The sequence below is a fragment of the Rhodnius prolixus genome, unplaced genomic scaffold, assembly GCF_049639745.1.
Source record: "Rhodnius prolixus isolate KJV_2025 unplaced genomic scaffold, Rpr scaffold_17, whole genome shotgun sequence".
NCBI lineage: Eukaryota > Metazoa > Arthropoda > Insecta > Hemiptera > Reduviidae > Rhodnius > Rhodnius prolixus.
Window position 1 is genome coordinate 4,003,178 of NW_027411626.1, and position 26,116 is coordinate 4,029,293.

The window sequence follows — 26,116 nt, forward strand, 5'->3', positions numbered from 1 at the left end:
GAAAAACAGTTCTGGATAAAACTGTTTTCTTTACAATTCATTAATATTTGTTGATAGTTGAACCTTTTCGACTTTTATTCCGTTGACTTGGCTCGCGTTTGGTCCACAATTGGCGACATTTGCGCCCGGCTAACATATTTAATTCTCAGGAACTTTACCCTATTTTTAAAATGGTAAACGGAATTAAATATTAGCGTGAAGCTCACCTTCATTCCTCCATAAAATTGCGCTAAGGCGAATTGCCCAACAAAATATTCCGTAATTTATAAGATGGAATATAGAGAAAAGTCGCCTTTTATTTATTTATTTATTTTTAAAAAAAGCTACTCTAGAAAAACCGCAAATAAAGCTTTTTTGTGAACTGATTGTTTCTTTTTTAAGAATTTTGTCTACCTAGGAAATTCAGCAATACATTTTACTATTTTTTAACAGTAATGACAGTCTAATAATTTTAAAGTACGACCGTACTTTACAGTATAATAAAACATTAGAGGGAAGTTTAACAATTCTCTTTCCTAATAAGTGTCGTAATCTAATTTTCTGGGAAAGTATTTCAAATAAAAGTTGACCTGTATGTGTGAATAAGGAATGTGTCAAGATTTGGCATGAAATACTTCATGTTTGGTAAGCAAAAGAAATTAACGCTTGGGAGCTCTAGAAAGAATGGAGCGAAGGCAATTGCCTGACCCTACAGGCGCTCCTGCTAGAACGTTACACTTCTCTTAAAAGCCCTTTTGTTACAGTGAACTTAGATTAAAACAACAATCATTTCACAAAAATTTACTTTACACTAAAATAAAACAGAAGGAGGTTTAAAAATTCTCTTTCCTAGGAAGTATGTAATCTAATTGCGTGTTCACGCCAGATTTTTTAATGTCTGTAAGATTGAATTGAATTTTGGAATGAGTGGGTAATTAATGACATCTTGGCTCCTTCATGCGTACCTAATGCTAAACATCGCAGTAATCCAATCTGAACATACGTCAGACGAATGGCGGGGGAACATCTGCTCCAGGGCCACAAAGGTGCCAGTGAGTGCGAGCAGACTAGTGACGGGCTGCACTACGTCGTGAAGGCAGTAATTGTGGAAGTGACTTGCGAGTAGTGGCGCTGTGATTGGGTGTGCTTTTAGTTATCTATTGATTGAATTTCGCTGGATTTTTTTTTCGTGTAATTACTTCTTTTCGATAGAAATACAATGAAAGAAATGCAGAATTTATGTACTTTGTCCTGTTAGTTGAATTCGCCTGGTTTTACTTTGTTTGAATGGTGGTAGGTACTGGTTATTGTTTTTATAACTGAGTCGCAAATTTAAAATATTGAAATAACTTTTTGAAAATTATAAATCTATCACATTATTTGTATAATATAAATTTGTTTTAAAATAATAACCCTCTTCTAACCTTAGCCAAAGTTAATACAAATTCGCTTCCTATAAAAAAAAAATTACAATCGATAAAAACTGAAGGTGAAGGTTATGTATTTTGTGAATTGCACACTATTTTCCTCTTTCTAGAAAATCATAAAATGCATTCTACTTTAATTTTTGAATACTTTTAATTATGTATATTTCATCTTTTCATTGTATGGTTGTGTATCTTTAATTGTTTGGTTATATTTTACCCAAATAGCAGATGGGGTCTGTGTGGAAAAGGTTACAAAGGGTGAACAAAAGAGCTGCAAAATTTCAGTTCACCGTTTCATATCATCAAATCACTGTTGAAACTACACCAAAATGGTAAGATTCCTACTTTTGATTTGCTTGATAACATAGAAAATTATTTCTCATTACTTAAAGTTTAGCCATTGTAAACTTTACAAGTCGAAGTTTCCTTTTAATAAAATGTTTCTGGTAATGTTCACTGTGCTAATTGTTTTATTTATTTGCTTTTCGTATTAAAAAAGCATTAAAAGTGCTCAAACATCAGCAAATTTATAGAGATTTATTGTTACTGAGTGAAACTCAATATTATTATCATTAAAAATTCTAAGTAAAAACTCATTCATAGCAGTTTTATCGTGATAATTCTTAATAGAAGCGGTCATCACCTTAAAATTATATTTTATTTATTGTTCAACAATTCAAAAGACGCAATAACTTACCAAAATAACACCAAAGCTTTTGCTAATTTAAATTCAATTGCAACATCGAGGAAGTATTTTACCACAATTATAAAGTATTTTTTAAATAAGAAAGGTTTTGACTCCTCGTGTGCATTATTGATTTATTGGAAATCGTATTACCGGCATTATTTTTTATAAATATATAGATTATTAATTAATTATTATTATTTTTAAAGGGAGTGCCTTGATCAAATAAGGAAATAATATTTTAGAATTCAGAACACTTGTAAATTACGTAGGAAGCCCAAAATATACATTTCCTTCCTTATGCAGATAGTACAGGAATCAGTTTCCAGTAAATTCACAAAATAAGTTTATTTCATATCTAAGACTAAAATATTTATTGTACGAAACTGGCTATAAAAACCTCAAAAGCAATCTAACGTCTCATTGCCTCCATATCCGAATGTTCTTATTCCGGTTACCGATTCTCTTCAGGAACTCCCAGCAGTTACACATTAGCCTGGAGCAGACATCCTAGGGACTTAGCCTTTATTGTAGTCGGGCATTTTGAAAAGGTGTCTCGTCTTGTATAATGTCATCAGCAAAAAGGAACATTGGAGTTTCGTTTGAAAGGCTGTTCTATATAGGCCTATCGAAATGTCAGACTTTGTGAATGTCCCCTGAACACTTCGGCACATATTTTTTTACACATACTGTCAGTATGTATACCGCACAAAATGTTTTGTCAGGAACGATCCAGACTAACAGGAATAACAACTAAGAAAGGCTTGACAAAACAGTATTTTGGAGCAATTCTATTGGATAGAACACAAAAACCGAGGTCCACCTCCCAACTCTTCACATATTTTTAATATGCTCCGCTGTGTCTTAACGAGAACAAAGAGATGTTTGCCTCCAGACCCATTGTTCACGAATCATTTATCCTTTTCTCCAAAAAGCGTCTTCCTGTTCTTATTCTTCCCATTATTTCTTTCTACGTATAAGTGCAAAAATTCAAGAATTTCAACCAATGTCACCAGTATCAGAATAATTCTGAAACAAAATTTTAAAGCATTTCATTGTGGAATCAAATGGTGTGGGCGAAAAGAAATAGCTGATAATCTTAATCAAAATGGTTCCTTAACATTAATATATTTTATGATAGATAAGTTTTTATTGAAATAATCTTTAAACATTTCTCTTATCCTTATCTTTTCCTATAGAGCTCCCTTTCTAAAGCTGTCACTTAGATGTTGAACAAGCACACGCTAGAATCAATAATGTACTTTATCTTGGCTATTTTTTCTAATAGGAAGCCAACAAAGTTAAGTATAGTTTGGACACGTCGAGGAAGAAGAGTAGTTTCCTCGTCACAGCTGTGGGAGCCAACGATGAAAGATCCCAACCTGGGATACGCCGTATGGCCGGTACCGGACAACAAAGAGGTTACTGTCACTCTTTTTAAAGATCCTAGAACACATGAATTGGAAGATAAAAGTTGGACTTTTATTTTAGAAGAGGTTAGATTCGAATTTTTGTATTTATTAATTTTTTTTTTTTTAAAGAAGGCTATTTAGTTACTTTCAAAAGAAATGTAGTTTAATATCTTTTGAATTTTGTATTCAGGTGAGCAACACTGGTAAACGTCGCCAACTTGCTTCCGCTAATGTAAACATGCGTAAATACGCAAGCGTTGATTCATCCCAGCATCAATTAAATCTAGTCTTAAAACCTATTTCTAAGAAAATTATCTCAGCCTCGCTTGAATGTACTCTATCTTCCGTGTTTCTCAGAGAAGGAAAAGCTACGTAAGAAAGATTTTAATTAAAATTAGTAAATATATTAAGTTCTATGTTGGTGAGCTAGTTTGCTTGTGCGTTCTCAACTAGTTGCATGGCTCAAACACCTCTTCAGGCTCTTTCTGACTGAGAAAGTTTGTCAGTGTAAGTTTTATTTAAAGGGATACCTTAATGGTTCTATAAAAAATTTGCTCATCTATTGCTATGGGCGACGCCAGCTTCTCGCCTAGAAAGAGAGTCAGCTAAATATTTTAGAGAGTTGAAGGGGAAGAAAGCCGTCAAAATAAAGAAGTAACATTTTATTCTTTAAAAAATAAGTGATAATAATTATTAGAATTATTATTAATTAGTTGGAAAACATTTACTACTTAAGTTTATGTAAATTGTGAAAGTTTCGTGCTATGAACAAACCTTATTTGAAAATTTTTAAGTAAAATATTAGTTTTTTGTTTTTGTTTTTTATTAGAATGAAATTAAACTGAAATAAATGCATTTCAGAGATGAGGATATGCAAAGTATGGCTAGTTTAATGAGTACCAACAACAACAGTGACATTGCCACAATGGGGGATTTCGATGAAGAGGAGGACAGCATAGGTATGTGATTACAAAATATGGATTGTTTTTTTTAAATTGTTTTCGATCGAAAATACAAAAAAATTACATGTTTCTATGTCAATATTTTGATAGATTTTCTAATTTTAACCACATTTTGCCATTTAACAACAAACGTCGGTGGTCCTAGGTTGGCTGAAATGTCCGCTCTTACAGCTGCTGATTATACGTTGGTGTATGTTTTGTATTTAAGACGCGTCATCATCTGTGGTTATTGGTGCCCGGAGCTTTTTCAGTCACTGCCGGCCTCTGGACAGTTTTCACTCGTTACAGACAACACTGTCCATCACCGGTCACTGTATTTTCTCACTTATTCTGCATTTTTGCTTGTTGCATCATTGCATGCGCTAGCGAAATTCGTAAATAAAGTAAAAATTAATATTTGCAGCTAATTAAATGCATTACATAAAAAACCAACCGTTTATAACAGTCTTCATAGACTTTTTTTTTACTGAGATTTCCCAGATTTCGTATTCCATTTTCCAAATATGAGCCATTCTTCTGTAATTAAGAAGTTTTCAACCATAGTCTTGGATTACTTAGAACTTGAGGTAGACTAAGGACTGCATGGAAACGTCATTGATATAAAACTTATTTTGTTGACGTTCTTCATTAAAGTAATACCAATCAAAGAAAATTTATATTCTTTGTCTAGTTATTGCTATTTCATATAGTTTTATTTCTTTAAATACGTAAATGATTGTTTATTAATTTTATAGAGATGTCTCAGCCCCAAAGTCTGAGCGAAGTTCTTGATCTCACTCAACAGCTGGAAATGATGACAAATAGCCTGAGCGGATCAGAATTTGCCAGCACTCCAATCAGTGGTCAGTGTCTTATATAGAAATCTATAGTTGATTGTTTATTTGTATAGATTTTTTTTAAATACATTTTTTAAATTAACAGATTATTATTAATTGACATCTTGTTCACTGAGTTCTTTGTTTCTAGTGGCAAGCTTAAGAGATGATGCTGCAACACCTGTACCTGCTGAAGATGGGACTTCCCCACCCGAAATGAATAATCAAGAGTCTAGTCTGACGCCGATCTGTGATAAATACAAGTTAGTAAATTTTTATTCCTATATTTAACACTGGTCTTAGCAAAAGATTGACGATTCCCTGTTGTTTTTTTGTTGAAGTATCATCAGTTTTACTTTCTCTTTCTCCTATTAAAAGGAAAATATTGCCATCTTGTTTTTTTTTAAATTTTTTTTATTTTGAGGTTTAGAAGTTCTCTGAGACCAAATAAAGTTTTTAAAAAATTTACCTACCTGTGGTTAGTTTGGCTGAAAAACAGAAAATAGCAGAAATTTCAAATTTTTGACAAAGTCAGCCCATGGAATTTGCACTTCTCTAGATTAGTACTTTTTTTAAAAAAAAATATTTTTAAGAGATAATTCTCTCGAAAAACTTCCCTTTTATTTGAAATATTTTCCCAGGGAAAAGTTACTTAAGGAAACTCTAGAGGAGAAATAGAGCTTCCCCCTAAAGGGACATTTAGTATTAAAGTACGACATCTTTACCTGCATAGTATTTATTAGTATTAAATATTTAATATTTAGAAGAAAATCTAGCGACAAAGGACACTTCACTAAATAAATTTAGTGTTTTTTCACCTCAAATTTTAAGTTTTAAGAAAAATTTCATTGTGTGAAACCTCTTTTTATCAATTTCAAATATTCTTTTCTCTATTTTTAGTAAGTTTTTTGTTTGTTTCCATTTCAGCATTTCCTTTGAAAATGAACACGACAAGAATGTTCAGCTAAATTTACAACCGTTAAGTTTGAACGTGGTAAGTTAAAACTTTGTGTCAGTTTAGATCAGTACTAAATGTTTGCAGTGATTGAAACCGAACAGCTAGATGATTCTATCTCGGTCGGCCCAACAAGGATGTTTGAATAAACTTGAATTATTATTCCTTGTGGGAGTATTGTTAACTTTGAAGTGCAAGGACAGAGCTCAAATTCATCCTTTCCAACTGTTCTAATTATTAAGGAGCTCTAATAAGACTTTGTGTTAAGCTTTGCCTACTGCCGACCAATCCAACAGAATCACCTCCATGAACTCTTTGAGAGTATCACCAAAACGCTAATCACATGTTGCCTTTCCGAGCCCCATTACTGATTTAAGAAATCTTTCATTATCATCTTAAGGTGCAAGCCAACATATCTTTAATTTTTGTAAAACAATTATTTTTACTTTCGCTTACTTATTCGAATTCAAAACATGGTGTTTAGAGAATGCTTGCTTGAGAATGTGAACACACTAGCCCAAAAACGAAAAAAGGTAGATAGTCCAAACTTTATATTTAGTTCGCTTTCTTCCTAGTATTTCTTTTCCTTTGAACTTAGTGCAAACATGGCGCATCTAGGTTATTGCCTTCTACTTGTACAATATTTCCAGGTAAGGATGTAAGGGTACATCTGTACGAGGAGATGTGTAGGATTCCCTCTTTTCTACCAATATGAAGTTTTTAAAAATATTCTTTTAGTGTAAACGGTGTGCTCGAAAGCGATGCACAGCAAGAAAGTTCTAACTAAAAGAGCAACGTTTACACCAGATGAACACATTAATACGTTCTTGTTTTAGCAATTGTTCGTTTGGTGCGAACGTAGGTTCGCCAAGAAAGCAAGTACTTTTCCCATCTTGCCAATAACGGTCCTGTTGGTTTCTCAAACTGCCACATTTTACAACCTTTTCTATATTTTCTGATTTATTTCTGATGTTGCAAAAATTATGTATGTGTTAGTCATTAGCAGAAGTTAAGTTTAATTAAGACTGCTTATAGAAACTTGAACGTTTTTGGTTTCGCGTCCTGTGCGGCAGATTAGCCATAACGTTTCTGGTTACATTACTTCAACTTACAATACATCTTTGTTTAAGGTGACATCTCAGGACAGCAGTAAAAAAATGACATCTTCTATGGGCGGTATGAATGAGGAAAGCACACCTGGACAAGACCTTCTTGATTGGTGCAAAGAGGTGACCAGAGGATATCCTGGCGTCAAGGTTACTAATTTCACGACTTCCTGGAGAAATGGGCTTGCCTTCTGTGCTATTATTCATCATTTCAGACCGGATCTTATGTAAGTTTCAACTGATTGTATTTATTGAGCCTAGAATTTGGGGTAAAATTGGATAATAGTGATTTAAATAGCAGTAATAAAGATTTATCACAATAGTTGGAAAAGAAGGAAAATCGTCTGCTATCCAGGAGCTGGGCTTTTATGAATTAAAACTGTCCGGTAGGACAGTTGTATAAGGGTTGACCATCAAAAACTGCACGAAAAAGCGTAACGTTGAAAAACACCCAACTTTGACAATTTTTTTCTCTTTTTCTATAAAAGATAAAATTCCCAAATTTTCTTTAAATCTTACTCCAAACCCTCCTTTATAACTGTAATTTTTTCGCAACCACCCAGATCTAATAGGTTTCGAGAAAAAAGTTGCCGAAAATGAGCAAAAACGGCTTTTTCAAAAAATGTTCTTGTTCTTGTTGTTGTTGTTGTTCTTGTTGTTGTTACCTTTTTTGTAAACAACGTAGCGCCTAAACGCGTGAACCGATTTTCATGAATGAGGTGTCATTCGATTCGGAATTTTATGTAGATGTGCCTTTTTTAATTATTTGAATTGGGAGTTCTGGATTTATTTCGACAAAGTTTACGTTTCCCGAATGGAAACTACTGTTTAAACTGAAGACCTGTTTCTTAACAATTCTTAGTCTCTTACATTTGTAGCTAGGAAGTATATCTAAACGGTAGTTTGGATTTTCTTTTTTGAGAAATTAATTTTCTTTTTACTGTCATCACATTGTAAAGTTTGATTTTTAAATCTATTTACAAAATTACAAACTATAGTTTGTTTAAAATTTGTTATTTTTCAAATTATTTTATTATTAATATTTTTTTTCTACAGAGAATTTGAAGGACTTTCACCTCATGACATCAAAGGTAATTGTAAACGAGCCCTGGACGCTGGCGAAGCTGTAGGCATATCCAGAGTTATCGACCCAAACCAGATGAGTCTGTGCACTGTACCAGATAAATTATCTGTCCTAACATACCTTTATCAACTACGTACTCACTTCCAAGGTTGGGTTTTATCTTTATTTTTTACACTAGATAAAGTCTGTTTGTTTTGCTGGATGAAACTTTTAAAGCCTTTTACTCAGGGTTTATCATACACATTTCATTTCTTCTGACATTTCAAAAGGGGATCATTTTATGCTCATCATCGGTTGTGGAGTACCGTTCATCTTTTTAATGACTGGTTTATAATAATAATGTCCATTTCAGCCACTGTTTTTTTATGATTTATTTTGCCTAACTTTCGACTTATAAACTCAAAGTACGTTAAGACTTGTGTTTGATGTTGAGCTAGACTGTTGATTCGATAGACCCATTAAGCAGTTTTTTTCATATTTTTAAAGGACATGAACTGGAAGTCCAACAAATTGGGAAGACCACTGATGAATCGTCATACATGATCGGCAGATTCAATACAGACACGGATACGGACATCACTGTACAGCTTTTCAGGGAAGAAATCAACCATCTCAGAACTAAAAATAAGGGGTTAGTGTTACTGAAGGAAGTACACTTATGATGTAATTTCGATTGTGAAGGAAGAATTAGCAATATTGTCCGATTATGTTTGTAATGTCTAGCCGTTCGACAAGCGGCGTAGGAAGTGGTGGTTGTGGAGGAACTGGTGACTTTAAAAACGAAGCCGAGGAGGAGACATCAAGTACCCCAACTTCTGTCAAAGATGTTACAGACAAGATTCTGTCCAGTTCGAAGATCATACTGAGTAAAGTGTTAACCCCCACCAAAGACAAAGTTAAAGAAAAGGTTAATTATTATCCATCTAGATATTCGATTAGTTACAATAGCCAAAATATTGTTTAATATTAGAAAATTAATTTCTACAAAAAACGTTTAAAAAAAAAAAATTACAGAACAAATCACCAGTACAACAACCCCAGCAACACCGTCCAATATTGATGACTCGCCGGCAGTTAACAGACCCATTTGGTTCAGATGAAGAAGATGAGGATAGGTAATGTATTCTTTCAGTTTTTCCTCTCTTACCCATTTTGAAACTCTCTTGGCGCGGTAAAAATGGTGTTTACAGACACATTTGCATGTTTGTGGTCAACATAGTTCAGAATTAGAAAAATGTAGATCTTTAATAATTAATATTTGATTTTGATGCCACCACGGGACCAGCAGTAAGCTGTGGATGAACTGCCAACCGAAGTAGCCCTTCTCTGATTTGTTTAATTTTTGAGGGAATTTTTTCTAAAACAACTCCTACGGTTCTCATTAAGCATAGCCGACTCATTACAAGATTCTAACTATTCTTTTTTCTGAAATGAATTCCGAAAATTTGAGTAATACGATTTTTAATCCTTACCAAAATTTGGAACTTTTTAAATCCGTACATTGTACTAAAAAAGTAACCTCAAAGTAACCTATCCAACTTCTTAAAGAAAAATCATTAAGTTGATTGATTACTAGATACTTACTACACTTGCTGACTGGTTAGTGCTAACTCTGTGATTATTAAATTTTATGATTTTTATTTTCAGTAATTTAACCAGACAAGATGGAATTAAAAGTAGAGACAGATCTCATTCTTCTCAGGATAGTGTAAGTGCAAGCTTTTTCTAGCTTACATTACAGAAGCTTTTAAGAAAAAAATATTTAAGAAAATATCTTTAATTAATCTTGATGTTTTCTGTTTTTCCATAAAGAATTCAGTCAAGTCCGCTGCAAGTTCTAACAGTAGGGAAGGTTCACAAACACGACTTACTTCAAACCCTCCGCCTAATCATCTGCCCTTAACTAATAGCCATCATTTACCTCGCCATCAACAGGTATTCATCAATTTTTATTGTTGTTTAAGAAATGAGTAAAAAAAAAAAAATCTAGTGATCACCATATATGGTCAGTTAAGGTCTTAACGGGCTAACCCGTTCTCATCTAAGTTCTCACAGAATATTGTCACTTTTAACTGTGAAAATTAGAGTTACAAAGAGTCTTGGTGTGTTTTCCATGCTAGAGTTTGTTTTGTTCCAGAGGTTACTATCTAGGCACGATGAATTGAAGGAGAGGGCGAGGCAGTTGCTGGATCAAGCCAGGAGAGATGCTTCCAAATCTCAGCCAGCTTCCCCCACTCAGGTAGCCTTGCGCAAGTATTCTATAAGAACAAGTTTATTAAGAAAGAATAGAGAGAAAGTCCATAGTTAAGATGTTGGATACTGAGTATTTGTTACTTAAGTCTTTTTTCAAAATCCAAATTGGAGTACGCTTATAATTCCTACTAAACACTTACAAAAATAACAGCTCTTTGTGTATTTGACAGGGGGAAGAAGAGAGACAGGCCCAGTTGAGGGAGAGAGCGCGCAGATTGATTGCAGAAGCGAAAATGGGAGTACTTAATTCCACACCTCTCTCTCCAGGTAACACCACCCTCCCTTACTTTGAGGGAACAATATATATATATATCGATTGGAAGCTTTAATCTGATATAAAACTCGCATATTTCAAATCAGATTGCTACTTTACTAGTATTTTCAGCTTTTAACAATAATTTTTTTTTAGGTTATAAACTTAATCAGTAATCAGTAAATTACAAAATTTGACAATTAGTATGAAACTTGCATTATTAGAAATGGTAGATTTTCGCTTGATTCACAACACTAGGAAATTCTGAAATATTAGAGTAATGTTCTAATTTAAAATTTCCTTATTATGAATAACATCGCGAATTTTTTTTGCCAAGGTACGGATAAAATGCCTCCTGAAGAGGTAATATCTGAGAACCAAACAAACTTAAGGCAGTCATCACCTCTGAAGAGTATGTCTACCAGCACTAATTCATCTCCCGTCAAGGTTAGTTATCTAGAGTTTACAGTAATTACAATGGGCATCAAATTTATGACCAAGATTATGATTAAATCTTCCTTAAAAGGTGTGTTTGTTGTAAATTACAGTATCGTTCATCAAGGATTAATGGATAGATTTAAACAATATTTTATTGTTGATAATACAAGGGATATCTACTGAATTTCATGCTACGTTTAAGCTTTTTTTTATTTCGTATTTCTACATTAGGATGAAATATCAATCTCTTAGGTAGTTCGGATGTAACCCATCTCGAATCACAACTTTTCAAATCTGTAGTAAATTTTCTGATGAAATAAAAGACGAGTGGTATGTCCACTACGGCATATATAAAGATCACTGACCACAGATCAGAAAAAAAACTATCGCCTTGATGTGTTGCTCGATTAAAATATGGTCTTCTTTCCTTTTAAGAAGGCACTCCTTGAAAAAAATGTGAGTGGGTGAGTGCGCGGTACTGGATGTTATCGTTGATTCTTATGCTTCAAAGAATGCATACTTTGGTGATAAATAAATAAGGGAAAAAACTTATAAATTTTACAGCTTGTTTTTAATTTAAAGAAAAATAATGTAAACACAAACATTGATATGTACAGAATTGTGGCGAGACCAATGGTAACAGCCAAAGAAACAGTCCAACTAAATACAATGGTGTTGGAGGAAGATTGGATTCGTTCACGTCTTTGATGGAAAGAATATCCCCAGAAAACAGTCAGGTAAGAAAGAGTTTGTTTCTTGGATTCATTTTTAAGTAGGTTGGATCTTGGATTCCATTTTATTAAATTTTCGGTTTTAAACTTTCACCAGAAATGTTTTTTTTTTTTTTTTTAAATAAAATGGTTTATGTATACATAATGTATATTAATTTAGATCATGAAAATCTGAGCTAGTTTTTATTTTATAATTCGTTTTGGTATCTCATGGATATAAATTTTGTTTCAGTTTGGTAAAGATGTAGTGAATTACATACAGAACGAAATGGACGCCTTAGAGAGAGAACAAAAGCAGATCGACAAACAGGCTGCAGTTTTAGAGAAGGAACTAAGAAACGTCATGGAACTAGGTAAGCAGTATTCTCTTCCCGGTTTAGCATAATTATATACTTCTTTTGTTTTCCTGTTTCGAAGAATTTTAGTCATAATGTAGAATGGTTTTTTACAGCTGATAATAAGGAACTAGAAGAGATGTTAATGATCAAATGGTTCACCTTGGTCAACAAAAAGAATGCACTTCTCAGGAGACAAATGCAACTTAACATTCTGTATGCACTACTTTAGTAGTATATATTTACAATTTCAGAAACATATTTTATTTTACGAGTAGTATTGGTCATTTTTGGGGGGGGGGGACTGATAATCTTCAGGAGTGTAAGGTTGTTTTCAATTTCAGTCATAAATTTTATTTATGCATGTTGCCAAGCTTTCGACCTAGGGTCTAGGTAATCTTTGGGTTAGTGTACATGTTTTACTGAAACTTATTACTATGTACGTTGATGTGATATAGAAAATAGCTCTCAGTGTTTATTTACCCTTATCCTTAGTTTAGATGTTTCTGTAAAAAAATAAGTTCCACGGCCTGAGGATGACGTGCACTTCCTTTGGTCAAAATCTTGGCAAAAAAATTAATATATAAAATTATATACTGAAATTGGCAGTTATCTTTTTCCCCTTATTTATTTTATTTTAATAACTGGGCGAATCGAGCGCTTGGTATATTTACTTTAAACTTAGGATGTTGGGTATAACATATTGATGATGTTATGTTGGGAGGACAGACCAAGATCTGGAAACAGGAACAAGATCTGGTCTCGAGATTTGGAAGCAGTTTTATAAAAGTTGGGCTTAAGTTTAATAAATTCTAGAGAGTGTCATTCACGGAATTAGTATCAGAGAAAATTAGCGCCTTATATGTACTTTTAAAAAGTTTGAGACCCATTTTGACATTCAGCAAAAAACGTATTGCGATCATACAAAATTTTCAAATGAAAGTGTAGGCCAGCCGCTACCTCGTACGAACTACACTTCTATAGAGAGCCACTTACACACACTCAAGCGCACACTCACACACACGTACATACACTCACAGATAGATAGGACAACTAAACTACTAGAACAAAGCTATGATAACAATAAGTCTGATGAATTTACTTAACGGATTTACTTAACAAAATATTTGGTACATGAATAAACATACATACGCCGCATGGGCCGCAGACAAGAAAAGTCGCAGGTCAGCAAGAGGGAAACTTGGCTTTTCTACAAACTCTCAATCCTCGTCTGTATTCCAGCAAGTCCCAACTCAGAATGCTCGAAATTCAATAAAATACTTTTCTTCCAATAAAAACCCAGCTGTGCTCATAAACCTAGCAACTAATTCTAGTGCCCAGTTACATTATCCCCCCCTTTGAAGAAAAGTGGACTCCACTTTTCAAGCTCAGGGGAGGTAGTAGACTCCGCAGCTTCTGGTTCACTCCTAGTGCCCCTCCACATGGGCAGCTGAACCTGGAATCTTCCTGGTAGCTCTCTTCGCAGTTGATGCGATGTAGGTGTATCCCATTGGCGAGGATATTGCCACTTCTCGAACTCTAACATCTGGAAAGCTATCGCTCCGAGGGCTCCTCTTGCCCTACCATTTTTCCCGCACAGCTTCCAACGCTAATCCTCCCTTCGGGTAAGGTTTTCAGGGTGAGTTTCTTTCTTCCTAGGTGCCTCGACGATCTCATTGCCTATGTTTGTGGCTTACGTAAGGCAATCTTCAGCCATATGATCTCCCCTGCTCAAAGATACTCCGCTCTTAGATGGCTGACTGGATTTCTGAGTTGGCCTACCAAAATCTCTCTTTGCTGGTATTCCGCTTGTGGAACATCCATTTTGAGCTTACTCTGTAGATCCTCTCATTTTCCCACGGCCATTTCTCCGTCCACATCCCCACCGCCGCACACGCCCATCCATATACTGCTCATCTGAGCCCGAGTTATCAATACTAATACTTTGGTTTTGTTTCATAAGCTTATATTCCAATAGTTTTGCCGTCAATCAGTAGGTATGAGAACCGAATCTGGTAGTTCGCCGTTATTCATCCTCCATGCACTCTCGACGATGCCTCGGCCGCAGATTGATCCTAACCTCCCTAGGAATGGAGTTAGATTCCTGCTCGCTCTCCTGCCCACGTAACAAATAAGGAGACCTTGGGTTTTCTGTTGGATCCCACTCCCCGGAGGTGGGATGCCACGATGAATCTCCCTCTGCCAACGTAGATTCGGAACTTTCGGGGGCGTCTTCTTCCCCCTCTTCTACCGCCTCACCCGGTGTGGATGGTGCTAGGGAGACTCTGGGAGGGGTTTCACTCAAGTCTTCCCACCACCCTTGTTCATTATCCGCCGGGGAATTACTACCTGAGGTGGTTGGTTCCTCTGCAACCCTTGAGGGGTGAGCCTCTACATTTGCTTGCCCACTACCATGGTCCTCTCTGGCCTGATAGGCAGGTTTGAGGCGGTTGGCATGTACCACATATCGACCCCCTGTATTCAGAGCCAATTCATAGTCACAGGGAGGAAGTTGTGCACTTATCTCATGTGGCCCGGTCCACGGTTTATAAAATTTTTTCGCCTGACCTTGTGGTACGGCCGGTTCCAATAAATACACTTTGTCGCCTACGCGAAATACCCGGTCCTTCTTCCCCGCGTCATAGAAACGGGTCCACGACTCTCGGGCTTTAGCCTCACTCCCTTTGGCCTGGGCATACGCCGCAGAGAGCCTCTCTTTTAACTGCATCACATAGTCCTCCACTGACGCCGCCCGTTGCTGCCAAGTATACGGAAAATCAAATGGCATTTCAAAGTCTCGCCCATATAACAAATAATGAGGAGTAAACCCTGTTGACGAATGCACAGTAGAGCGGTACGCCATCACAACAAATGGCACCCATCGATCCCAATTCCGGCCGTCCTTTCGAACAAAGTGGGAAAGAGAGTCAATTAGTGTCCGATGCATACGCTCCACTATCCCATTGCTCTGGGGATGGTAGGCGGTGGTCTGCAGTTTCTTTATGTGCAGCAAGTGGCAGACAGCTTTAAACAAATTGGACAGGAAATTCGTACCTCTATCGGTCAGAACCTGACGAGGGGCCCCATGTCTTAAAATAATATTATGAACAAATGCCCGAGCAGTCTCTTCAGCCGTTTGCGTCCTCATGGGGATAACCTCTGCATACCTTGTGAAATGGTCAACCATAGTAAGGAGGTAGCGGTTTCCCCTACTACTTAGCGGGCACTCCACCACGTCGAGGGAGACCAGCTCGAAAGGATAAGTGGCTTCATTTACCCGGCCCAATGGTACTGCTAATCCACTCGGTGTTTTACGTTCGTTACACGACTGGCAGCTCTTGACGTACAGTTCCACATCTCTGGCCATCTCGGGCCAAAAAAAGTTTTCTTTAATACGAGTTAACGTCCTCTCTATACCGGGATGGCCGGACCAGGGGGTGTCATGATGGGCTTTGATTACACGAATTCTCTGTTTAGCTGGTACCATTATTCGCCACTGGTCTTCCTGGGCTTTACCATCCGTCCAGTACAAGAGCCCGGATTCGTGAACATAGGTTTTCTCCGGCCAGGACTTCCTGGTTTGGCTACACCAGCGATCTTTAGACTGCTCTTGCCCGAACTGGTCGCTTTTCCCCGTGGCCCACTGCACTTCACCGAACAACTCTGGCTTGGAAGCTGAAGCGACCCTTCGACTTAACCCGTCAGCGTTAAGGTGTTTAATCCCTGGTCTATGTTCCACATCATACACGAATTCGGACAATCTTAGGGACCAACGTGTCAATTTCGCGGAGGGGTCTTTCAGGCTTAGCATCCATTTCAAAGCAGCATGGTCTGTGACGAGTTTAAATTTCCGACCTAAAAGATAGCAACGGAATTGGGTTGTGGCCCAGACCACTGCTAGCAATTCTCTTTCAGTGGTGGAATACTTTTGCTCAGCCGGTGTTAGTTGACGGCTAGCATAAGCCACTGGTCTTTCTTGCCCCGCACACATTTGGGAGAGTACTGCTCCTAGCGCTATCCCCGAAGCGTCGGTCGCTAATATAAAACTGTCCCGAAAATCTGGGTATACTAACACTGATGATGAACACAGTGCACCCTTCAAAGACTCGAACGCAGACTGTTCCTCCTTGCCCCAAGTGAATGCCACATCTTTCTTTAGTAACGAGGTAAGTGGTTGCGCAAGGTCAGCAAACCCCTTTATGAAGCGGCGGTAATACCCCGCAAGACCCAAGAAACTCTTTACTTCTTTCGCAGAGTTTGGGGCGGGATACGAGTTGATGGCGACCAATTTGTTCGGATCTGGCTTTACGCCTTCCGAAGATACAATATGCCCCAAGTACTGCACCTCTCGCTGTGCAAAAGCACACTTCCCAAGATTTGCTTTCAACCCCGCACGCTCCAAGCGATGTAGTACATTACTTAATCGTCGGCAATGTTCTTCGAGAGTAGGACTGTAGATAATTATATCATCCATGTAAACCAGGCACTCCTCCCCTTTGATTTCCGACAATAATTGGTCCATTAATCGTTGAAACGTAGCCGGCGCCTTAACCAGACCAAAAGCCATCCGTTTGTACTCAAAATGGCCCCCTATAGTTGAAAAAGCGGTTTTTTCGCAATCCTCTGGGTGGATGGGGATTTGGTGGTACCCACTGGCCAAATCGATAGTGGAAAAGTACCGACTTCTACCCAAGTTCTCCAACGTTTCCGTTATCAGTGGTAAAGGATAGGGGTCTACTTTCGTGATTTTATTAAGCCCTCTAAAATCAGTACAGAAACGGTACTTACACGTGCCATCCCTACTCTTCTTTGGAACTAACACGATCGGGGCGGACCATGGGCTGCTTGAAGGTGCAATTACCCCCTTATCTAGCATTTCGCGGAGATGTTCTTCTACAATTGGTCTCTGATTATAGGGTACCCGGTAGGGACGCTTGATAACGGGGCCTTCCTCTGTTGTCTTAATTCTATGATACACAGGTAACTTGCACCCTTCTGGCCCTGGCTCCACAAAGACTTGTAGATACATTCGTAGCACTTTCATCAATTTACCGCGATCACCCTCGGCCAAGTGGCTTAACTTCCCAATACATTCGACTTCCACTTCTCCCTCTGGGACCACTTCCTGACCCACGGCACCTACCACCTTCGAGTGAGACGATTCGCTTCCTAAGTCCACCCTCTCCGCTGTTGCTACCCACTGACCCTTCCCAACATTCACTTCTGACTCCGTTAGGTTTATCACTTTCACCCAAACCCGGCGGCCTTCAGCCCGGTTTAAACTCCTCGCTATCCTCAAGCCCCCTTCAATCGGCATCAGGGGTTCTAAAAGAATGTCCCCTTCCAGGTCACGGGCTATCTTCCCCTCCACTAAGCATTCGCTGTGACCTGGTATCTTCTGACAGCGTGCTACCTTCACGCCGATCTCGCTTGCACTGCCTTCCCGAGACCTGTTAGGGTGCCTTTCCCTGTTCTCCTGATTGTCCGTCCCATAGGACACTGCTTTCTCCTTGCAGCCATTCTCCACCAGTGCTACTGACGGGTTTCTGGGTTTAATTGTGACCTGACCTCGGCCAGCGTCTACAACCAACCCTAGTTTCCTCATTAGGTCCCAACCCATGAGACCATCCCCGCGAGTGGCTACCGCAGCGATCACAAAGGTGTGGTTCACCCGGCTCCCCTCTACAAAGAACTCCAGTTCCTGTTCACCTCTAATGGGTACCGAACTCCCCGTAACTCCTGTTGCTTTAATACGGGACTGCTTGACTACCACTCCAGGAATTGCTTGTTTTAAAATGGAAATTTCTGACCCGCTGTCAACAAGTAATTCCAACCGACTCTTTCCTGTAAACACAGGTATTGTTAAACCCTTAGACTTCCCCGTTGCTACACTTGGCACCAGGGCAGGGGCCCTCGGTTTTAACGGGCATTCGACGTCGGGCCATCGGTCGAGCCCTCCGCTTTTGGGTGCGGGCCTGTTCCCTCATAACAAGTCCTGACTTTTGCTAAGGTAGCTCGTCGAGCGCAATCTCGCGCATAGTGTCCCCTTTGGCCACAAACAAAACAGGCTGTCTCCCTTTTTGAGGGAGCAGCCTCACTGCGTTGGTTACCCCACCCAAGGCTCTTCCTCCTTCTCAGATCACATGACTTTGCAAAATGTCCCGGTCTCCCACAACGAAAGCACATGCTCCCTGATCGTTGGGGCTCCACTGTTGTCTTCCCTTCTAGACCGGAACTTCCTTGCACAGCCCAGATTTCCCGTGGAGAGGTTGACTTCACCCTCACTTGCTCAATACGCGAAGCCCGTGCCACCGCTTCGTGAAACGTTTTCGGGGGATCGTATTGTAGTTGTCGGCTTGGTTCTCCTTTGAGCCCTTTTATATAGGCAGCCATAAGAATTCTTTCAAGCTGAGCCCTAGCCCACCCTGCTTCCACTACTGATGCCGAGATAGGCAATGTTTTCTCCCCGACTTGCCGACACCGATCTGCAAACTGACGCGCATCTTCACCCGACAGTTGTTCAAGAGAGTTAAGCTCCAACAGCTTTTGCTCAGGCGTAGCCTCCCCCACAAAGCGAGTTCTAATCACATCAACCATATCCACAAATGTCGCCGTGGGTAGCAATAGCTCCGGTCGACAAGCCACACAATCTGCTGCAGCCCCTTTTAGTTTAAGACGACATATCATAATTTTATCCGCCTCTGACCACCCGCCTCTTTCGGCCACTAAGGAAAAATTTTGCAGAAATTGGTCAATAGGCCTATCTGATATGTCCCCACTCCAAGGCATGATTAAAGATTGAAGGGAAAGATCTCGCTTAACCCCCCCTTCATTAGAGGATAAGCTTGCTGCTTCCCTTTGGGAGTTCATCCAGCGCACCTCCTCTTTCAACCTGTCTACCTCCTCCTTTAGTGCCTTCACCTCTTCCATAATTCCAGAGCACTAATACTAAGGACGGGGAAACGTTACGGGTTTCCGACTATACCCCACACCTGACACCAATGTAGGCCAGCCGCTACCTCGTACGAACTACACTTCTATAGAGAGCCACTTACACACACTCAAGCGCACACTCACACACACGTACATACACTCACAGATAGATAGGACAACTAAACTACTAGAACAAAGCTATGATAACAATAAGTCTGATGAATTTACTTAACGGATTTACTTAACAAAATATTTGGTACATGAATAAACATACATACGCCGCATGGGCCGCAGACAAGAAAAGTCGCAGGTCAGCAAGAGGGAAACTTGGCTTTTCTACAAACTCTCAATCCTCGTCTGTATTCCAGCAAGTCCCAACTCAGAATGCTCGAAATTCAATAAAATACTTTTCTTCCAATAAAAACCCAGCTGTGCTCATAAACCTAGCAACTAATTCTAGTGCCCAGTTACAAAAGTTTATAGCGGAAATGTATGTATTGATGTTGCCCAAGTCAGAAAAAGTGTCTTAATGGATGTGAATGAATTAAATATCTGAAGAACAATAAATCGCTGGAAGCTAAGAACTTTATATTTAGATTAGATGAGCCCTGCAGAGATCCAGATAAGTAACTTAGATTCCCCTAACCAGAATAACTAGTTTACCGAATTAATTTTTAACTTAATATTTTTGTCTCACTAAATGTGTCAGTATATAAATGTACGAACATAAGAAAAAGTAGTATGAATATTCACTTCAAGTCTTCCTTTTACTGAAAATTTGCTTTGCAGAGAGAAAGAAGACGATCTTGAAAGAAGGTTTGAGCTGTTAAATCGTGAATTAAGAAGCATTCTCTCCATGGAAGGTATAACAAACTATAACAACTTAATGGCTTCAACGATTCTCAAATAGTATTTATTAATTTCTTGTTGTCATTTGATACACATCAGATTGGCAGAAAACTGAAGAACAGAAGCTCCGCGAAAATTTATTGTTAACGGAATTGGTTAATATTGTCAACAAGCGAGATGAGTTGGTTCATCACCTGGATTCTCAAGAAAGAGCGTAAGTGTCTTTTGTGTATTTTCTATTTCTCCACTATAGAAGGTGGCTGTCAGTTTCTTTTTTCCTTCCACCATTAAAAAGATTATCTTAGTATCATGGTATTATAATATTTGTCCGTGGGGAGGATGAAACCCTACGCTATCCATTACCTTTCTGGGCTTATATAACTACTCCAAACGAATAGAACACCCGCAACTGCCTGCCAACCTGGGATGAAAATCTAATCCCAGGCATGAGCTACCTAAGATCCTCACCTATCCCAACAATACCACAAAGTCCAAATTTGGTATTTTAGTTAGCTTCTGTCAGGCTTTCGAGAGGTTTTTGTTAAAATTGATACACTTTAGTACAGAATATTTAGTTGTTTTTCTTTTCCGATACAGATTCTTCCGCTTTTCTTTAAACTTGTTATCTCTACTGCGCACCAGTAGTTCTGTAACTTTTAAAGATTTGTCTGGGAAGTGGACTTAGGATTGGTTAGACTTTCTTATAAAGGGACATTTTAGCGTAATTTAATGACTTGTCACCTATTAAATATTTTTAAAAGTTTTTTCAGAAAATTGGTAAATTCATAATTCGTCAAAATTCTAAAATATTAAACTGGTGTAATCCTATTTTAAAAGTAAACATATTTCCGTTTACAGAATTGAAGATGATGATAAAATTGAAAGGGATCTAAGTCGAGCTGGACTTACCCAAAAAAATAACAACTGTTGTATACAGTAAATTTCCAACAAAGTTCTAGCAAGCAATATCTCCATTAAACTGAAATAAATGTAACAGCTGTCGAATTTAACCTCCTCCCAGTGAAGTTGTATTTCTCTCCTGATATTTGTCTCGAATCGTTAAGTCGTCTAACTATACAAGCCTTAAAACTTATAATGTAATTAACAATGAAAAACAAAATCAAAAATACAAAAGTTTAATTGATATTAAATAAAAAAAACTCGTTCAGACTAATTATAATGTATTTATTGTATATATTTATAATTTAAATGTTTATATGCGATATGTTTCTTTTAAATATTATTTTTGTGTTACCATTTTTATTTTAGTAAATACTTTTTTCTTTTAATAATTATTATTGATAATAAACCTAATTGTATTGCTTTTGGCGGACTCCCCACTACTATTGATGCTTAATTTTGTAATCAGTCTGTGCTTGTGTTGTGTGAAAATAAGTGCATTTAATTTTGTATCTGTAACTTTTTTTTTTTTAATAATTTTTGTTTTTCTACATTAAATAATTTATTTAACTTTAATTTATTGTCAGTTCTAAAAGTGCTGAATGTAGCGCTTTTTATCAGAGTGAAAACAAACAGCAACCTCGGAAAATATAACAAATTTTTGTTTTTCTCTCTCGGAAGTAATTGTTTTACATTAATAGCATTAGCATCCTTGGAAAAAATAACTATTTTTAGATCTTGAGGTCTTGTTTTTTTTTTAAAAAATTGGGAACTTAGGAATAAAACAAATACTATTGGACGATATGAATAGAAAACTATTTGGAATCGTAATTGAAATTTTGAAATAAATTTATTGACTGGAGAAGAGAATTAATTTAAATTTTTGTGAACTTTTCGTGGAACGGCTCCAACGATTTTGGTAAACTATTTGCAAAAATGAGTAAATTTTCTAAGGGGCATTTTCCCAAAAATATCCATTCAGGCGTCGCATATAAAGAATTAAGTCCTGGTTCATCAGTATTACAGAGCATGTGTCTTCAGCTCTTTAAGAAAGGAGCCCCTTATTTTGACTCCAATTTCAATTGAAATTGAGACATATAATTCAAATACCTCACCATTTCAAGTGTTAGGTGAGGATAATCCTTTTTCTTAGAAATATAAAGGAGCGTAGCTAATTCCTTAATAAGGGTGAGTGGTTATTTTTATAACTTATTCCATTTGCTTACTTATTTCAACTGGTGTGGGAAACAAATAGCGCACTGCCAAGCAATGAGTATTTGCTCACATCAGCTAACCATAAAATACTGGTCTCTCCATTGGTTTCTCCAATAAATTAGAATTAGCTGTTATTTATCTTCTCAGACTAGATTTCAGTTTTCTACTCATATCATCCATCATTTTGGCCTATAAGTCAAAATACTTTTGAGGCTTCCCAAATTTAAGGTTACATATAAAAGAATATTACTAGCAGTATATGGTTTTTCCAAATTTTGAAAACGAAAACCAATGAAAAATAAATCTTAAGTTTTTACTAAACTAATAAATTTACAACGATGGTTATGGTGTTTCCTAAAATTTTAATGTTTATTTTTGACTTCATAAAGTTAAACAAATTTAAAGCCATAAAAATGAAGTTCTGGTGTCTTTGCAGTAATTCAAAATAAAGCAATGTATAATTTAAAAACGTTTTCAAGGACTTTTTTATTATTTAAAACAGATTCTCCCATCTCCCAGCCGATTCTTGTTTTTTATCTGTTATGCAACAGTCCGCAAAACATGAAGTCTTCCATTTACCACGTCTAGGTTGATGCCCAGCAAGGAAGTATCTTGGGATCCATTTTCATACTCTCACACGTACAATTTCCAATTTATATCACAAATTCAAACTATAGCATTTGCAGAAATGCTACCATTCTTTACTATATTTATACTAACGAGTAGTTTACCAGATATTTGAAATCGAAGATTTCACTTTGTAAAACGGAAGCAAACATTAACACTAGATATCTCCATTTCTGCTCGATAGATTATTACTATATTTTACACAATTATGGACAATAGTAGTCTCCATATACAGATTGAATATAAACAAAATCTATCGAGTAGGTTACGAAATATTTGAAATCAAAGATTTTACTTAGTAAAACGGAAGCAAATTTTAACACTAAATATCTCCATTTCTGCTCGATAGATTTTTACGATAATTTACACAATGATGGAAAATAGTAGTCTGCATATAGAGATGGAATATAAACAAAATCTATCGAGTACTTTACGAGATATTTGAAATCAAATATTTCACTTTGTAAAACGGAAGCAAAATATTAACACTAAATATCTCCATTTCTGCTCGATAGATTTTTAGTATATTTTACACATTTATGGACAATAATAGTCTGCATATACAGATGGAATATAAAGAAAATCTATCGAGTACTTTACGAGATATTTGAAATGAGATATTTCACTTTGTAAAACGGAAGCAAATATTGACACTAAATATCTCCATTTCTGCTCGATAGATTTTTACTATATTTTACACAATTATGGAAAATAGTAGTCTGCATATAGAGATGGAATATAAACAAAATCTATCGAGTACTTTACGAGATATTTGAAATCAATATTTCACTTTGTAAAACGGAAGCAAACATTAACACTAGATATCTCCATTTCTGCTCGATAGATTATTACTATATTTTACACAATTATGGACAATAGTAGTCTCCATATACAGATGGAATATAAACAAAATCTATCGAGTAGGTTACGAAATATTTGAAATCAAAGATTTTACTTAGTAAAACGGAAGCAAATTTTAACACTAAATATCTCCATTTCTGCTCGATAGATTTTTACGATAATTTACACAATTATGGACAATAATAGTCTGCATATAGAGATGGAATATAAAGAAAATCTATCGAGTACTTTACGAGATATTTGAAATGAGATATTTCACTTTGTAAAACGGAAGCAAATATTGACACTAAATATCTCCATTTCTGCTCGATAGATTTTTACTATATTTTACACAATTATGGAAAATAGTAGCCTCCATATACAGTTGGAATATAAACAAAATCTATCGAGTAGTTTACGAAATATTTGAAATCAAAGATTTCACTTTGTAAAACGGAAGCAAACATTAACACTAAATATCTCCATTTCTGCTCGATAGATTTTTACTATATTTTACACATTTATGGAAAATAGTAGTCTGCATAAAGAGATGGAATATAAACAAAATCTATCGAGTACTTTACGAGATATTTGAAATCAAAAATTTCACTTTGTAAAACGGAAGCAAATATTGACACTAAATATCTCCATTTCTGCTCGATAGATTTTTACTATATTTTACACAATTATGAACAATAGTAGTCTCCATATACAGTTGGAATATAAACAAAATCTATTGAGTAGTTTACGAAATATTGGAAATCAAAGATTTCACTTTGTAAAACGGAAGCAAACTTTAACACTAAATATCTCCATTTCTGCTCGATAGATTTTTACTATATTTTACACAATTATGGACAATAATAGTCTGCATATACAGATGGAATATAAACAATATCTATCGAGTAGTTTACGAAATATTTGAAATCAAAGATTTTACTTTGTAAAACGGAAGCAAACTTTAACACTAAATATCTCCATTTCTGCTCGATAGATTTTTACTATATTTTACACAATTATGGACTATAATAGTCTGCATATACAGATGGAATATAAAGAAAATCTATCGAGTAGTTTACGAAATATTAGAAATCAAAGATTTTACTTTGTAAAACGGAAGCAAACTTTAACACTAAATATCTCCATTTCTGCTCGATAGATTTTTACTATATTTTACACAATTATGGACAATAGTAGCCTCCATATACAGATGGAATATAAACAAAATCAATCGAGTAGTTTACGAAATATTTGAAATCAAAGATTTCACTTTGTAAAACGGAAGCAAATATTGACACTAAATATCTCCATTTCTGCTCGATAGATTTTTACTATATTTTACGCATTTATGGAAAATAGTAGTCTGCATATAGAGATGGAATATAAACAAAATCTATCGAGTACTTTACGAGATATTTGAAATCAATATTTCACTTTGTAAAACGGAAGCAAACATTAACACTAAATATCTCCATTTCTGCTCGATAGATTTTTACTATATTTTACACAATTATGGACAATAGTAGTCTCCATATACAGATTGAATATAAACAAAATCTATCTAGTAGTTTACGAAATATTTGAAATCAAATATTTCACTTTGTAAAACGGAAGCAAAACATTAACACTAAATATCTCCATTTCTGCTCGATAGATTTTTACTATATTTTACACATTTATGGAAAATAGTAGTCTGCATAAAGAGATGGAATATAAACAAAATCTATCGAGTACTTTACGAGATATTTTAAATCAAATATTTCACTTTGTAAAATGGAAGCAAATATTGACACTAAATATCTCCATTTCTGCTCGATAGATTTTTACTATATTTTACACAATTATGGAAAATAGTAGCCTCCATATACAGTTGGAATATAAACAAAATCTATCGAGTAGTTTACGAAATATTGGAAATCAAAGATTTCACTTTGTAAAACGGAAGCAAACATTAACACTAAATATCTCCATTTCTGTTCGATAGATTTTTACTATATTTTACACAATTATGGACAATAATAGTCTGCATATACAGATGGAATATAAACAAAATCTATCGAGTAGTTTACGAAATATTTTAAATCAAAGATTTCACTTTGTAAAACGGAAGCAAAACATTAACACTAAATATCTCCATTTCTGCTCGATAGATTTTTACTATATTTTACACATTTATGGAAAATAGTAGTCTGCATAAAGAGATGGAATATAAACAAAATCTATCGAGTACTTTACGAGATATTTGAAATCAAAAATTTCACTTTGTAAAACGGAAGCAAATATTGACACTAAATATCTCCATTTCTGCTCGATAGAT

At 36.2% G+C, this 26,116-nt stretch overlaps 1 protein-coding gene across 1 annotated transcript; it reads left to right on the forward strand.

The window, feature by feature from the left end:
* Window positions 1–1,030: 1,030 nt before the first annotated feature.
* On the forward strand, window positions 1,031–21,797 carry LOC141459748 (EH domain-binding protein 1-like). Its single transcript, XM_074139146.1, has 24 exons — window positions 1,031–1,272; window positions 1,632–1,738; window positions 3,380–3,587; window positions 3,694–3,875; window positions 4,365–4,462; window positions 5,200–5,307; window positions 5,432–5,543; window positions 6,208–6,274; window positions 7,366–7,568; window positions 8,398–8,573; window positions 8,912–9,056; window positions 9,149–9,332; window positions 9,440–9,540; window positions 10,073–10,133; window positions 10,238–10,360; window positions 10,563–10,664; window positions 10,849–10,945; window positions 11,269–11,378; window positions 11,987–12,106; window positions 12,333–12,453; window positions 12,552–12,651; window positions 20,158–20,231; window positions 20,317–20,431; window positions 21,076–21,797. The coding sequence occupies exons 1-24, from the start codon at window positions 1,267–1,269 to the stop codon at window positions 21,155–21,157; spliced, it is 2,802 nt and encodes a 933-aa protein (XP_073995247.1). The 5' UTR covers window positions 1,031–1,266; the 3' UTR covers window positions 21,158–21,797.
* The last annotated feature ends 4,319 nt before the right edge of the window (window positions 21,798–26,116 follow it).